Source organism: Pipistrellus hanaki (assembly GCF_964339955.1).
Source record: "Pipistrellus hanaki genome assembly, chromosome: X".
NCBI classification, from domain to species: domain Eukaryota; kingdom Metazoa; phylum Chordata; class Mammalia; order Chiroptera; family Vespertilionidae; genus Pipistrellus; species Pipistrellus hanaki.
In genome coordinates, this window is record NC_140524.1 from 72,936,483 (window position 1) to 72,954,775 (window position 18,293).

Here is an 18,293-nt window from a genome sequence, read left to right on the forward strand (position 1 = left end):
AGGTTCAGCGTGCCTTCTCTCTCCTTCTCAGATGGCAGAGCCTCCTCTCAGCCAGCCGTCTGGTGCTTCAGGGCCATGTTTCCCCTGTTTTCCAGTTCTAAATTCAAATTTGGTGTGGTAGGCTGCATTCAGGTGTCTACCCTATGCCGCCATCTTGGTTTCTCCCACTCCTGCCCTTTCTTCGGGGGTGTATCTTCCCATTATTTCTCCTGAACTGTAAGGGTCCCCATGAGACATAAAACCAAGGCAGCCGCAGGCAGTGGCAACTTATCCCTGGCTAACCACCTGAACCTGTCTCCAAGGGCCTCTATAACTTGTTTTCTGAGTCCATGTATCCCAACTGGCTTGTTTCTCCTATTTCTGCAACTTTCTTTCTAAAAGGCCAAGGCAACTCTCTGAGGAGCCCACTTGAATCTTCTCTTCGAGTGTAATTTCACTTTGTATACTCAATAAACTCTTTGTGCTAGAGTTTTTGGCTCTGAATTCTTTTTTTTTTTTAATATATTTTATTGATTTTTACAGAGAGGAAGGGAGAGAGATAGAGAGCCAGAAAGGTCAATGACAGAGAAACATCAACCAGCTGCCTCTTGCACACCCCCTACCAGGGATGTGCCCACAACCAATGTACATGCCCCTGACCGGAATCGAACCCGGGACCTTTCAGTCTGCAGACTGATGCTCTACCACTGAGCCAAACCGGTTTCAGCTTGGCTCTTAATTCTTTCTTTGCCAAAGTCAAGAACCGAGAGCCAACATTGCTGATAACAGAATAATTTAATAACTTTATGATTTACATGAATTTAAATCAAAATTCATCACTTTTTAAAAATGTGTTCATGTTTCTGGATACACAATTTTAAAGAACAGATAGTAATATTATATTACAGATTAGAGCTAAATATATCAATATATTTTGTTATTTAACTTCTACTACCATATTATTTGGTTTCTCAGGTGTTCACTGGGGAAAAAAAGAAGTTGAGTATCACTGTTTGAGAGGTAAATCTTAGTATAGCACCTTGTACCTTGTTTTTAAAAAGAACATCTTTTTGAAAACATCTTATTTCCTGACATGCCATCAGTTTGGTTCAAATAAATGTAAATTCTTATAATAATTGTTTATAAATAAAATTAAAAGTATATCATTTTTGCTCTGACCAATTTAAGTACTGACGAGCATTGAATTTGATTTCAAAATATAGCAGATTATCCTTTTGTTTATAATTAAATGTGCAGCAAAGCTGTTTGAGTGAAACTTCATGCAAAATCTCCAAATCTAGCCAGAGATATGATTCACAGTCTTCCATTTTCAAAGCATTACAGTCAGAAGGTTTCCATTTCCTGTGAGCTTACAAAACAAGACTATTATTCTCCTTTTATATAGCTGGGAAACTAAAACTCAGAAAAATTAAATGGATTTGCCTAGGATTTGTTATAGCCAATAAGTTACTAGAATTCAGATCTTGATTATTTTGTCTAATGTGTTTAGCCTGCTATTTTCAGTTATAATCCATGGTTCTCTCAATTTATTTTTGTATTTACCTTGAAAATTTAGTCATTTAATTGGAATTCTTTTTACTCATTAATTGTCTTTAGACCATATTGCTAACCATATAGATGGAGAACAAAACTAGTTTATTTTTCCCATGTTAATACAGTTTTGAGCCTCATAATTTTCACAACTGTTGTTAGTTAATATATTATGAAGAAAAATGACATGAATGATTCTAATAAAGCTAATGTAATTACTTAATGTTTTAATCATGATGGTGCTGAGTTCTGTGATCATGTATCTTTCTAGCATCTGCTAATATGTATATATTTTTAGTGTTGATTAATAGACAAAAATTTAATTCATTGATTCCTCTAGTTTAATTTTTACTTAGAATTGTAAAGGTCCATATTTTGATAACAAACATGCTAATTGGGGTTTTATTTTACAGCAGCTTCTTTTTCCTAACAGTTTCATAAGTGTTACTTGCATAGCCAGGTGCTGGGTTTTTCCCTCATAGATATTAGCCTGCCAGTTTTCTAAATCAAAGGGAATAATTTTGTGATTCAGAAACATGATTTCACTGAAATCAAACCATATTTAGTGTCCTTTTGAACCCCAAGCAGAATTTTCAATATAAATCTAATTATGCATCTCATGCCTTTGAACTGACTTTGTTATGGTTTACAAAGAAACACAAGCAGCCACTTCCAGGAATGGAGGTAGTAGTTACAAATACTAAATTTGTATAATGACTTTCCAACTTTCAAAATTTACAGCAATCATGAGTCCGTTTTAAGCTGAATATTAAGACCATATCTTGAGTGTATTCTCCTCATAGTCTTATGTAAATGTAGCTTTTGCCTACAAATAAAGGAAATAATGGCAAGTGTTAAAATTATGTTGCAAATTTGCCAGGCAGAAAAGGTTTGACAGTTGTCTTTTTTTTTTTAATACATTTTTATTTATTTCAGAGAGGAAGGAAGAGGGAGAAAGGGATAGAAACATCAATGATGAGAAAGAATCATTGATTGGCTGCCTCCTGCATGCCCCACACTGGGGATCAAGTCTGCCAGCTGGGCCTGTACCCTGACCAGGAATTGAACCATGACCTCCTGGTTCATAGATCGACACTCAACCACTGAGCCATGTCAGCTGGGCAACAGCTGTCTTTTTTTTAAAGTAATCCAAGCGTGGCCAGTGTGGTTCAGTGGTTAGGTGTCAACTCCTACACCAAAAGGTTACTGCCTTGATCCCCAGTAAGGTGGCATGCAGGAGGCAGTTGACTGATGTTTCTATCTCTCTTGCCCTTCCTCTTTCTCTAAAAATCAGTAATGATATTTTTTAATCCTATATAATAAAAGGCTAATATGAAAATAGACCGAACTGTGAAACCAGTTGCTGTGACAGACACTGACCACCAAGGAGCAGACACTCAACACAGGAGCTGCCCCCCGGTGGTCAGCCAGAAGCGCAGCTGCGGTGGCCAGAGCCTTTCCCACTGAGGCAACATTAAAAATGTCCAACTGGAAGAGGGCACAGGCTGGGCTGAGGGACCCTCTCCTCCGTGAATGCACGAATTTACCAGGTCTCTAGTATATAAATAAAAGTAGTTCAGGAATATTGCCAAAGTCTAATTTTAATTTCATTTCCTCTAGTAGTATATAGGTTCATATTATACTTCTAATATTACTCAACTTCTGGTCAGAGTGACTGGGAACTACAAATAATATTGCCTTAATATTAAGAATATTTGGTAAGATGACTGCTTAATGGTTATTCTTTACCACCAATTTTACTGTTGTCATTTTTTTGTTGTTGGTAATATGAGAAGGTTGTTTTTAAACATCAAAATGAATTCTGTAAACATGAAATTATATATATTTTTCTTTCTAATGTCATCCAGGAATATGTACTATGCTTTTATTGGGGAAGGTAAGGAGAGGGAAAGAGATAGAAACATTAATGATAAGAGAGAATCATTGATCTGCTGCCTCCTGTACCCAGGCATGTGCCCTGACCAGGACGGAACATGACCTCCTGGTTCATATGTCAATGTTCAACCACTGAGTCATGCTGGCCAGGCAAGAGAGGAAATCTATTTAAACATGTATTTCCTTAAAGTACTTGTAATAGACAAACATTTTCTTTAGGTTTAGAGATAAATAGTGGAAAGTTGCCCATAAACTGTTAAAGATTATGCTCTTGTTGTAGGTGGCCCCAGAAGAATTTAAGACCAGCATTGGCCGTGTGAATGCGTGTTTGAAAAAGGCTCTCCCAGTCAATGTGAAATGGCTCCTGTGTGGTTGTCTCTGCTGTTGTTGTACTCTGGGTTGCAGCCTGTGGCCTGTTATTTGTCTCAACAAAAGAGTGAGTAACCATTTTATTTTATAATAATGGCAAGAACTAATATTTTTATTTTTATTTTTTTATTTTTTTATTTATTTTTTTATTTATTTATTTATTTATTTATTTATTTATTTTTTACATATTTTCTTGATTTTTTTTTATTGCCCCCCTCCCTCCCTCCCACACATCCCCTCCCTCCCCATAGTTTTATGTCCATTGGTTGTACTTATATGCATTTATACAAGTCCTTCGGTTGATCTATTATCTCCCCCTGATATCCCTACCCTCCCCACTGTAATTTGACAGTCTGCCTGTTGCTTTACTTTCTCTATATCTGTCTCTTGGTTCATCAGTTTATAAAGATCTTTATCATCCACCGATGTGTGAGGTCATGTGGTGTTTCTCTTTCGTTGATTGGCTTATTTCACTCAGCATGATGTTCTCCAATTCCATCCAGGTTGCTGCAAATGATGAGAATTCCTTCTTCTTTATGGCAGCATAGTATTCCATTGTGTAGATGTACCATAGTTTTTGGATCCAATCATCTGCTGACGGGCACCTAGGCTGTTTCCAAATTCTGGCTATTGTAGATTGTGCTGCTATGAACATAGGGGTGCATATATCCTTTATGATTGGTGTTTCTAGTTTCTTGGGATATATTCCTAGAAGTGGGATTACTGGGTCAAATGGGAGTTCCATTTTCAGTTTTTTGAGGAAACTCCACACTGAAGAACTAATATTTTTAAACTCTATGTGCCACGTATGTTGCATGGTTTATTTAATTCTCATAACAATGCTCTCCTCATTCTAGAGATAAACTCAGGGACAGAGAGATTAAATTTGTCCAGTTTTTATCAATACTTTATCACTTAATATGAATCCATCATTTGAAATAAGTGCAATGTCAGTGGAGTACTGAAGTAAATATCAATGTAACTGGCTACTTATTCTTTTTACAAAACTCAAAGCTGTGATGTAAAGTATATGCCAAGTATATTTAAAGTATATTGGAAAGATTCTTTTGATTTGAAGAAAGGCAGATGTGAGAACAAACTACAAAGTTTGTTGATTGATTTTATTTAAACTTTTAAATAATGTGTAACCTGCTGAACCACATCCAAAAATCATAGCATCTTGGCGGAGCTTGAAGATGGCGACCGAACAGTCGGACTTGTTCTGACTCTGGTCCCAGAACAGATAAAAGTAGCGTCTGAGTCGCTCAGGGAATGTTGATTGGCAGCTGAGGGGCAGTGGAGTTCTCAAGGAAGGTAGGGAGCGGTCCGCTGGACAGGATTTCCTGGCCGGGTGGCCAGCACTGCCACGGTGGCGGCAGCGAGCTGCGGGCTGCGGCTCTGAGGGAAGGCTGCACCATCTTACCAGGAAAGGAGTAGCTTCTCTGAGGCCTGGAAAATCCACAGCGGAGAGGTCCATCGAGCAGCTGAGAAGCCTGAATCGGCGCAAACACGTGGATTCAAGGGAGTTCTTCGGTCACCCACGGAAAGGAGAAGGAACACCACATAACCAGACATCCTGAAAAGAGAGGCCATGGGGAGACAAAAACATAGTCCGCACGGGAAAGAAAAGCAGGCATCACCAGAAAAGGAAGTAAACGAGTCAGAGGCAAGCAGCCAACTAGAGCAAGAATTCAGAGTAATGATCATAGGATGGCTAAAAAGAATGGAAGAGAAATTTGACAATAGCCAAGAAGAAATGAGGAAGAACCATGAGGACCTGAAGAAGAGCCATGAGGAACTGAAGAAGAACCAAGAAGAAATGAAAAATGACATCGCTACCATGAAGTACTCAATAGAAAGCATCAAGAGTAGACTAGATGAAGCAGAGGACCGCATCAGTGAGCTAGAAGATAAGATGGAAAAAAATACCCAAGTAGAGCAACGTCTAGAAAAAAAGATTAAAAAGCAGGAGGAGAACCTACTGGAGCTTTGGGACAATACAAAACAAAATAATATTCGAATAATAGGGGTTCCAGAAGGAAAGGAAACTGAGGTAGACATGGAAAAAGTATTTCAAGAAATGACAGAAAACTTTCCTGAAATAGAGAAGAAAAAACCCACACAAATCCAAGTAGCTCGCAGAGTCCCAAGCAAAATGAATCCCAGAAGACAGACTCAAGGAACATTATAATTAAATTGGCAGACAACAACGACAAAGTAAGAATCTTAAAAGCAGCCAGAGAGAGACAGAAAGTTACATACAAAGGAACCCCCATCAGACTAGCAACTGATTTCTCAACAGAAACTTATCAGGCCAGAAGGGAATGGGATAAACTATACGGAGTCATGCAAAGGAAGGGTCTGAATCCAAGAATACAGTACCCAGCAAGGTATCAATCAAAATTGAAGGGGAAATCAGGAGCTTCACACCAAAAAAAGACTAAGGGAATTTATCTCCACCAAACCAGCAATGCAAGAAATGCTAAAGGGTCTACTGTAAACATAAAGAAATAAGAAGTGAAGAAGGAACATGGGTATAGAATAAAAATGGGGTCAAATGAGTACCTATCAATAATAACCTTAAATGAAAATGGATTAAATGCTCCAATCAAAATACATAGGGTAACAGATTGGAAAAGAAAACAAGACCCATATATCTGTTGTCTACAAGAAACCCACCTCAGAAAAAGAGATGCACACAGACTGAGGGTGAAGGGATGGAAAAAAGTTTTCCAGGCAAATGGAAATGAAAAAAAAGCTGGGGTAGCAATTCTTATATCTGACAAATTAGATCTCAGAGTGAAAGACATAATAAGAGATAATGAAGTCCACTTCATAAAACTAAAGGGAACAATCCAACAAGAAGAAATAACCCTGGAAAATATATATGCACCCAATACAGGAGCAACCAAATACATTAAAAAACTGCTGGAGGACATTAAGGGAGAGATTAATAGCAATACAATCATAGTAGGAGATTTTAATACCCCACTGTCACCCTTCAGCAAATCATCTAAACAAAAAATCAGCAAAGAAATATCAATCATAAATGACTCACTAGACCAGATGTAATTAATTGACATCTTCAGAACACTCCACCCCAAAGCCACACAATATACATTCTTCTCAAGCGCACATGGGACATTCTCAAAGATAGACCACATTTTGGAACATAGGCAAAGTCTCTTCAAATTCAAGAAGATAGAAATCATATCAAGTATCTTCTCAGACCATAATGGCATAAAACTGGAAATTAACTCCAATAAAAATAATCCAAAGAAATCAAACACATGGAGACTAAACAACTTGCTATTAAACAAGGACTGGGTTACCAGAGAAATCAAGGAAGAAATTAAAAACATCCTGCAAACAAATGACAATGAAAACACAACTATCCAAAATCTATGGGACACAGCAAAAGCAGTTTTGAGAGGGAAGTTCATATCCTTACAAGCCTATTGCAAAAAACTAGGAAAAAATGGTAACAGATGATCTAACTCTACAACTCAAAGAGTTAGAAAAGGAGCAATAAGAAAAGCCCAGTGTAAGCAGAAGGAAGGAAATAACAAAAATCAGAGCAGAGATAAACGACATAGAGACCAAAAAAACAATACATAAGATCAACAAAACCAAGAGCTGGTTCTTTGAAAGAATAAACAAGATAGATGGACCTCTAGCCAGGCTAACCAAGAAACAAAGAGAGAGGACCCAAATAAACAAAATCAGAAACAAAAGAGGTGAAATAACAACAGACCCCACCAAAATACAACAGATTGTTACAAAATACTACGAACAACTCTATTCCAACAAACTGAACAACCTGGAGGAAATGGACATATTCCTAGAAAAATACAAACTTCCAAAACTCAATCAGGAAGAATTAAAAATCTCAATAGACCAGTGTCTTCGGAAGAAATTGAAAGAGTAATCAAAAAGCTTCCAGCAAACAAAAGCCCAGGGCCAGATGGCTTCACAGGAGAGTTTTACCAAACATTCAAGGAAGAACTAAAACCTATCCTCCTCAGACTATTCCAAAAAATCCAAGAGGAAGGAACACTTCCAAACTCCTTCTATGAAGCCAGCATCACCCTAATACCAAAACCAGATAAAGATAACTCAATGAAAGAGAATTACAGGCCAATATCCCTCATGAACATAGATGCCAAAATCCTCAACAAAATTCTAGCAAATGGACTCCAGAAGAACATCACAATGATCATACACCATGACCAAGTAGGATTTATTCCAGGAATGCAAGGATGGTACAATATCTGCAAATCAATAAATGTGATACATCACATAAACAAATTGAAAGATAAAAATCATATAGTCATATCAATTGATGCAGAAAAAGCATTTGATAAAATCCAACACCCTTTCCTGATAAAAACTCTTAACAAGGTGGGAGTACAAGGATCATACCTCAACATAATAAAAGCCATATATGATAAACCCACAGCCAACATTATACTCAATGGGCAAAAACTAAAACCATTCCCTCTAAGAACAGGAACAAGACAGGGATGCCCACTCTTGCCACGCCTGTTTGACATAGTACTGGAAGTACTAGCCATTGCAATTAGACAAGAGGAGGAAATAAAAGGCATCCAAATTGGAAAAGAAGAAGTAAAGTTATCCTTATTTGCAGATGACATGCTATTGTACATAAAAAACCCAAAAGACTCCATTAAAAAACTAATTGACTTAATAAATGAATTTGGCAATGTAGCAGGATACAAAATTAATGCCAAGAAATCCATGGCATTTCTATACACCAACAGTGAAACTACAGAAACAGAGACTAAAAAAGCAATTCCATTTACCATCGCACCAAAAAAATTAAGATACCTAGGAATAAATTTAACTAAGGAAGTAAAGGACCTATATGCAGAAAACTACACGACACTGAAAAAGGAGATAGAGGAAGACGTAAGGAGATGGAAGAACATAACATGTTCATGGATTGGTAGAATCAACATCATCAAAATGTCCATACTTCCTAAAGCAATCTATAGGTTCAATGCACTCCCCATTAAAATACCAACAGCATATTTCACTGACCTAGAAAGAACTCTCCAAAAGTTCATTTGGAACAATAAAAGACCCCGAATAGCCACAGCAATCCTGAGAAAGAAGGGTAAAGTATGATGGATCTCAATACCAGACTTCAAACTGTATTACAAAGCCACTGTTCTCAAAACAGCCTGGTACTGGCACAAGAACAGACATATAGATCAATGGAATTGAATTGAGAACCCAGATATCAACCCAAATCACTGTGCTCAATTAATATTTGACAAAGGAGGCACGAATATACAATGGAGTCAAGACAGTTTCTTCAATAAATGGTTTTGGGAAAATTGGGCAGACACATGCAAAAGAATGATACTAGATCACCAACTTACACCATACACAAAAATAAACTCAAAATGGATGCAGGACTTAGACATCAGACGGGAAACCATAAAAATACTAGAAGCAGCCACAGGCAGCAAAATCTCAGACATATGCCAAAAGAACTTCTTCACTGATATTTCCCCTAGGGCAATGGAAGCTAAAGAGAAAATAAACAAATGGGACTACATCAAAATAAAAAGCTTTTTTACAGCAAAAGAAACCATCAACAAAACAACAAGAAAGCCCACGGTGTGGGAGAACATATTTGCAAATAACACCACTGATAAAGGTTTAATCTCCAACATCTACAGACAGCTGATACAGCTAAATAAAAGGAAGGTGAATGATCCAATTAAGAAATGGGCAATGAACCTAAATAGAATATTTTCAAAAGAAGACAGAAGGAAGGCCAAAAGCCACATGAAAACATGCTCAAAGTCACTAATTATCTGAGAGATGCAAATCAAAACAACAATGCGGTACCATCTCACTCCTGTCAGAATGGCCAACATCAACAAATCAACAAACGACAAGTGTTGGCGAGGTTGCGGAGAAAAAGGAACCCTGTGCACTGCTGGTGGGAATGCAGACTGGTGCAACCACTGTGGAGAACAGTGTGGAATTTCCTCAAAAAACTGAAAATGGAACTCCCATTTGATCCAGTAATCCCACTCCTAGAAATATATCCCAAGAAACTAGAAACACCAATCAGAAAGGATATATGCACCCCTATGTTCATAGCAGCACAATCTACAATAGCCAGAATTTGGAAACAGCCTAGGTGCCCGTCAGCAGATGATTGGATCCAAAAACTATGGTACATCTACACAATGGAATACTATGCTGCCATAAAAAAGAAGGAATTCTCATCATTTGCAGCAACCTGGATGGAATTGGAGAACATCATGCTGAGTGAAATAAGCCAATCAATGGAAGAGAAACACCACATGACCTCAGTCATTTGTGGATAATAAGGACCATTATAAACTGATGAACCAAAAGATAGATATAGAGACAGTAAAGCAACAAGCAGATTGTCAAATTTCAGGGGGGAGGGGAGGAGGATCTGGGGGAGATAATACATCAACTGAAGGACTTGTATACATGCATATAAGTACAACCAATGGACATAAAACTCTGGGGAGGGAGAGGATGTGTGGGAGGGAGGATGGGGGGCAAAAAAAAATCAATAAAATGTCCCTACCCGCGGGGCAACAACGGGGGCACGCAGGAACCACCTAAGAGAATGAAACAAACAAGGAACGCGAAAGAATGGAGGCAAGACAAGGTTCTGATCAAGCCTCAACTTTATTCTCTGAAATGGCTGTATTTATACAGCAGAAACAAAGGGGGGCAGGGTTGCCTATGCAGAGGGGTCCCGCGGGGCGGTGTAACATTCCAAGGTGCAACATTCCAAGGCTGGGCTATCTAGGGGGAAGGATCAGGAAGGAGAAGAGGCAGGAAGATGCTAAGCGGCAGGTTAATCTTATCTTCTGGCCAAGCCCTCAGGGCACTGCATAACTTCTGCTAGAAGGAACTTAATTCTATTTTCTTAAGACTGAGTTGCTTGCCTCAACTCTGCTGGCTCCCAACAATAAAATATGTAAAAATAAATAAATAAATAAATAAATAAATAAATAGTTTAAAAAAATAAAAATAAAAATAAAATAAAGAAAAGAAAAGAAAAAGAAAAAAAAAATCATAGCATCTTGCAGGGATATAGTGGTGCAATTGTTTCATAAAGGCCAACAAATTCTGAAGAAGTAATTATATATTCCTTTCCATCTTTCTCCTGCCCTCCTTAAAGTCTTATTTATTTATTCATTCATTTATTTATTTATTTATTTATTTATTTATTTATTTATTTTAATTCTCACCTGAGGATATTTTTCCATTGATTTTTAGAGAAAGAGGGAGGGAGGAAGGAAAGAAGGGAAAGAGGGAGAAACATTGATGTGAGAGTGAGACACACATTGGTTGGTTGCCTCCCACACACGTCGTGACTGAGTGGAGGATCCAACTTGCAACCTAGGTATATGCCCTTGACTAGGAAAAGAACAGACTCTTGGTGTGTAGCCAACATTCTAATATTGATTCTCTTGTTAACTATCAGTAGGTCAGAGTTTTATTTTTTTAATATATATTTATTGATTTCAGAGAGAAAGGGAGGAGAGAGAGAAAGATAGAAACATCAATGATGAGAGAGAATCATTGATCAGCTGCCTCCTGCACGCCCCACACTGGGGATTGAGCCCGCAATCCGGTATGTGCCCTGACCAGGAATCAAACCATGACCTCCTGGTTCATAGGTCATTGCTCTACCACTGAGCCATGCCAGCTGAGCTAGAGCTTTACTTTAAATAGAGCCTTTATATTGTTTAAGCATGTACAATATTTTCAAATGGCTTTCTTTAAGTTAAAAAATGACAGCATACATTTATTTTCCAAGTTGTCATATCTTCTAAAGGTTATAAATCAATATCATCTATCTACCCCCATTATTTTTTTTAAATATATTTTATTGATTTGTTACAGAGAGGAAGTGAGAGGGATAGAGAGTTAGAAACATCAATGAGAGAGAGTCATCAATCAGCTGCCTCCTGCACACCCCCTACTGGGGATGTGCCCATAATAAGGTACATGCCCTTAACCGGAATTTTATTGATTTGTTACAGAGAGGAATTGAGAGGGATAGAGAGTTAGAAACATCAATGAGAGAGAGTCATCAATCAGCTACCTCCTGCACACACCCTACTGGGGATGTGCCCATAATAAGGTACATGCCCTTAACCGGAATCAGTGGATAGAGCGTCCACAGGCCGACGCTCTATCCACTGAGCCAAACTGGTTTCGGCTACCCCCATTATTTTTAAAGCTTCAATGTGCACTTATTATATTTGGATTTTTCATCAAATATATTCTATTTCAATTACTTAAGAACAGATTTTTTTTTTTTTTTGGTTTAAACATTAAAATAAAGAGAAGCAATTTCCTTAATTATTTGATTTTACTATGAACACTTTGGATAAATATTCAATGGGAAATGAGATTGATACTGATGCAGTGATTTCTTCCTATCCCGCATTAATTTGGTTCATAAAGAATTCACAATTTAAAAAAAAAAAGTTTATATTTTCAAACTGTCATCCTGTGGACCAAATTCAGCCAACTCTATATATTTTGTTTAATATTCCAATCATTGCCAGCATTTAAAAATTGGAATATTTAAAATAAAATTTGAGACATCAAAGACAAACTATCTTATAAAATCTAAAGATGTGGTGATATTGGAACCATATGACTTTATTTCACCAATTGATCCTAGATGAGTGTCAGCTGCTCTCCTTTTTTGAAATATATTTATTATTTTCAGTGTAGAAGGGAAAGTGAGAAAGAAACAGAAACAGAAAATTATGAGAATCATTGATTGGTTGCCTCCTGCATGCCCCACAATGGGGATGCAGGCTCTAACCTGGGCATATGCCTTGACCAGGAATCAACCTGAAATGTGACCTCCTGGTTCATAGGTCAAAGCTGAACTGAATCCCAGTTCCAGACGAGCCCCTGAGGACCCATGCTCTTATGGGGAGAATCTGGACTGTCAGGCAGGCACCCAGGAGAGCAGCAAAAGGAAGAGATCTGGAAGTGCATGTACAAGGACAGGGCTTATGGGAAGCCAAGACTGTCTGCTCAGCCCTGAAACTCCGCCCCATTCAAGATGAGCACAAAAGCTTTTTCAATTTTGCAAGTCTGGTCTCATAAGGCTGTCTCGACCACAGAAGGTCCCCTGGCATAGACACAGCTGATCCTCACAGGAGGTCAATTCCTCCCAGTGATACCAACAACAATCAAGACTTAACTATAACAAGGCTGCACACACAGTCCACAAAGGGGTACACCAAGACAGTCCACCTCAGGTAACTGGGAGGCTGACCCACTGAACCATATAGGACACTTAGCACACAAAGCTATCTTACCAACTCAGGGAAGCAGCGAAAATATGGAGACAAAGACTCATATCACAAACAAAAGAAATGGAGGAAAACAAACAACTGGATATAGAGTTCAAAACCAAGGTTATAAGGTTTTTCAAGAATTTCCTAGAAATGGCCAATAAATTTAGCAAGACCATTGAGGATATGAAAAAGAACCAACTAGAAATTAAACATACACTGACTGAAAGAAAATCTGATGAGCAGAATAAACTGACGACTATAATAGAAACAGGGACAAAGAAAGGGAGTGGACTGATAATTATCAGGGGAAAGGGGTATAGGGGGTGCAGGAAGAGACTGGACAAAAATCATACACTTATGGATGAGAACAGAGAGGAGGGGGGTAAGGGCAGAGGGTGGGGTGGGAACCGGGTGGAGGGGAGCTATGGGGTGAAAAGAAGAAACAATTGTAATAATGTGAACAATAAAGATTTATAAAAAAATTTTTTAAAGGAAGGCCACTTCATAATGCTTAAGGGAGGAAGTCAACAAGAAGATATAACTGGTAAATATATATGTATCCAATACAGGAGCACCAAAATACATTAAAAAAAAAAAACTTCTGGAGGATATCAAGGGAGAGAATGGCAATAATACAGTCATAGTATGGGATTTTAATACTCCACTAACACCACAGAACAAAATCCTCTAAACAAAAATTCAGCAAAGAAACATCAATCTTAAATGACTCATTAGATCATATGGAATTAATTGACATCTTCAGAACATTCCAACCCAAAGCCAGAGAATATAACTTCTTCTCAAGTATACATGGGTCATTTTCAAAGATAGACCACATATTGGGGTACATGCAAAGTCTCTTCAAATTTAAAAAGACAGAAATCATAACAAGCATCCTCTCAGATCACAATGGAATAAAACTAGAAATCAACTGCAATAAAAACAATTTTAAAAAATCAAACACCACGCCAAAACCGGTTTGGCTCAATGGACAGAGCATCGTTCTGGGGACTGAAAGGTTCGATTCCAGTCAAGGGCATGTACATTGGTTGTGGGCACATCCCCAGGAGGGGGTGTGCAGGAGGCAGCTGGCCAATATTTCTCTCTCATTGGTGTTTCTAGCTCTCTATCCCTCTTCCTTCCTCTCTGTAAAAAAAAAAATGAATAAAATATATTTTTAGCCGGGACCGGTTTGGCTCAATGGATAGAGCGTCGGCCTGTGGATTGAAAGGTCCCGGGTTCGATTCTGGTCAAGGGCAAGTACCTTGGTTGCGGGCACATCCCCAGTGGGGGGTGTGCAAGAGGCAGCTGATCGATGATTCTCTCTCATCGATGTTTCTAACTCTCTATCCCTCTCTCTTCCTCTCTGTGAAAAATCAATAAAATATGTTAAAAAAAATAAAAATAAAATAAAATAAAATATATTTTTAAAAATCAAACACCTGGAAGCTAAATAGCATGCTTTTAAACAATGATCGGGTTACCAAAGAGATCAAAGAAGAAATAAAAAGGATCCTGGCAAGAAATGATTATGAAAACACAATCCAAAATCTATGGGACACAGCTAAAGCAGTCTTGAAAAGGAAGTTCATATCTCTGCAGGCCTATGTCTAAAAACTATAATATATGGTCAAAATTATCTAACCCTACAGCTCAAAGTTTTAGTAAGAGAACAACCAGGAAAACCAAGCATAAGCAGAATGAAGGTTGTAATAAAGATCACAGCGGAGATAAATGACATAGAGACAAAAAAAAATACAAAATATCAAAATCAAGAGCTAGTTCTTTGAAAGGATAAACAAGATTGATGAACCTCTAGCCAGGCTCACCAAAAAGCAAAGAGAGAGGACCCAAATAAACAAAATCAGAAATGAAAGAGGTGAAGTAACAACAGATCCCCCAGAAATACAAATCATTATGAAAAAATATTATGAAGAACTGTATACCAAAAAAATGAACAACCTAGATGAAATGGACATATTCTTAGAAAAATACAAGCTCCCAAAACTCAATCAAGAAGAATCCTAAAACTTGAATAGGCCAATAACTACTAAAGAAATTGAAGCAGCGATCAGAAATCTTCCAGCAAACAAAAGCCCAGGTCCAAAGGCTTTACAGGGGAGTTCTACCAAGCATCCAAAGAACTAAAACCTATCCTCAGACTATTCCAAAAAATTCAAGAGGAAGGCACACTTCCAAGCTCTTTCTATGAAGCCAAAATTACCCTAATCCCAAAACCAGATAAAGATACCACACACACACACAAAAAAAGGGGGGAATTACAGGCCAATATTCTTCATGAACATAGATGCTAAAATCCTCAATGAATTTCTAGCAAATAGAATTCAGCATTACATTATAAAGATTATACACCATGACCAAGTGAGATTTATTTCAGGGATGAAAGGATGGTACAATATCCTCAAATCAATAAACAAACTGAGAGACAAAAATCACATAATCATATCAATCAATGCAGAAAAAGCATTTGACAAAATCCAACACCCTTTCTTGATAAAAACTCTCAGCAAAGTGGGAATAGAGGAATTATACCTCAACATATTAAATGCTTTATATGATAAATCTACAACCAATATCATACTCAATGGGCAAAAACTAAACTCATTTCCCCTCAGAACGGGAACAAGACAGGGATGCCCACTTTCACCACTCCTGTTCGATATAGTACTAGAAGTGCTAGCCAAAGTTATCAGACAAGAAGAAATAAAAGGCATTCAAATTGGGAAAACAGAAATAAAACTGTCCTTATTTGCAGATGACATACTATACATAAAAAAAAACAAAAAACCAAAGACTCCATCAACAAACTACTGGACCTAATAAGTGAGTTTGGGAAAGTAGCAGGATACAAAATTAACACCCAGAAGTCTATGGCCTTTTTATACACTAGTGATGAACTCACAGAAAGAGAAGTGAAAAAAATAATCCCATTTACCATTGCACCAAAAATTTAAGATACCTAGGAATAAACTTAACTAAGGACGTGAAAGACCTAAACTTGGTAAACTACAGGGCATTGAAAAATAGAGATAGAGGAAGACATAAACACATGGAAGCATATACCATGTTCATGGATAGAATCAACATCATTGAAATATCCATACTACCCAAAGCAATCTATAAATTCAATGCAATCCCCAATAAATGAAGTTTTATAGAAACAAAGTTTTTGTATACTATTGTAATTAAAGTGCTATTAATCTAAAAAAAAAAAAATACGAATGGCATACTTCAAAGACCTAGAACAAACTCTCCAAAAATTCATCTGGAATAAAAAAAGACCCCGAATAGCTGCAGCAACCTTGAAGTAGAAGAACATTGTAGGAGGGATCACAATACCAGATATCAAGCTATACTACAAAGCCACTATTCTCAAAACTGCCTGGTACTGGCACCAGAATGGACATATAGACCCGTGGAACAGAACAGAGAACCCTGAAATCAACACAAGCTATTATGCTCAATTAATATTTGACAAAGTAGGCAAGAGCATACAATGGAGATAAGACAGTCTCTTCAATAAATGGTATTGGGAAAACTGTACAGATACTTGCAAAAAAATGAAACTAGACCACCAACTTACACCATACACAAAAATAAAGTCAAAATGGATAAAGGACTTAAAATGTAATTTCAGAAACCATAAAAATCTTAGAAGAAGCCATAGGCAACAAAATAACAGACATTTGTTGTAGCAATATTTTTATTGATACAGCTCCTAGGGCAATGGAAACTAAAGAGAAGAAAAAAATGGAACTATATCAAAATAAAAAGCTTCTGCAAAGGAAAAGAAATCATCAACAAAACAACAAGAAAGCCCACTGCATGGGAGAACATATTTGCCAATGTTATCTCCCAAAAGGATTTAACCTCCAACATTTACAGGGAACTCATACAACTTAACAAAAGGAAGATAAACAATCCAATCAAAAAATGGGCAAAGGAACTAGATAAATAAACACTTTTTGAAAGAGGACATTCAGAAAGCTAAGAGATATATGAAAACATGCTCAAAATTATTAATCATCCGAGAGATGCAAATCAAAACTATGAGGTACCATCTCACACCTATCAGAATGGCTATTATAAACAAATCAAACCACAAGTGCTGGAGAAGATGCAGAGATAAAGGAACCCTTGTGCACTGCTGGTGGGAATGCAGACTGGTGCAGCCACTGTGGAAAACAGTATGGAGTTTCCTCAAAAAATTAAAAATGGAACTGCCATTTGATCCAGTGATCCCACTTCTCATAATATACCCCAAGAAATCAGAAACACTAATCAGAAAGGATATATGTATCCCAATGTTCATAGCAGCACAGTTTACAATAGCTACGATTTGGAAATAGCCTAAATGTCCATCAGCAGATGAATGGATTAGAAAACTCTACCCAATGTAATACTACTCTGCTATAAAAAAAAAAAGAAGGAATTCTTACCATTTGCAGCAGCATGTATGGAACTGGAGAGCATTATGATAAGTGAAGTAAGCCAGTCAGTGAAAGAAAAATACCACATGGTCGCACTTATTTATGGATAATAAAGTACATTATAAACTGATGAACAAAAATAGATACAGAGGCAGGGCAGCATCGAACAGACTGTCAAACTACAGCAGGAAGGCTGGATGGATGGGGGCTGGGTAAAGAGATCAACCCTAACCAATGGATGCAAGATTCTGGTGGGTAGGGGAGGCCGGGGGAAGGTCAACGGGGGGAAAAAGGAGACATATGTAATACTCTTTGTAATACTTTAAGCAATAAAATAAAATTTTAAAAACACAGTAAAAAAAGAAAATAAACAAATGAAAAAAGAAAAAGAAAGAAAAAAGATAACAAAATTAAAATAAAATAAAATAAAAATGAAAAAGTGAAGTATTTTCTTGGCTGGTCTAAGATCACACTCTTCTGTACTGTCTGTGGCTTCTCAGTTTCCTGTTTCTGACTAAAGGCCTTTCTTTAGGCCAGTCCCTGTGGACTTTCAGGGACTATTCAGATTTTTTTCCCTCAGGGCAAATTCTAGGGTGGCTGTATTGGTTGTTGGAAGACTGAAGGGAGGGACTATCTTTTTTTTAATATATATATTTTATTGATTTTTTTACAGAGAGGAAGGGAGAGAGATAGA

The 18,293-nt window shown here is 37.4% G+C and overlaps 1 protein-coding gene across 2 annotated transcripts in view; it reads left to right on the forward strand.

Moving 5' to 3' along the window:
* Positions 1 to 18,293, forward strand: part of CHIC1 (cysteine rich hydrophobic domain 1) — a 153,763-nt gene that overhangs the window by 108,977 nt on the left and 26,493 nt on the right. For both annotated transcript variants that reach the window (XM_084869761.1, XM_084869762.1), the window contains exon 3: positions 3,707 to 3,862. In XM_084869761.1, coding sequence (XP_084725887.1) covers positions 3,707 to 3,862 — 156 coding nt within the window. The remainder of the gene's footprint in view (positions 1 to 3,706; positions 3,863 to 18,293) is intronic.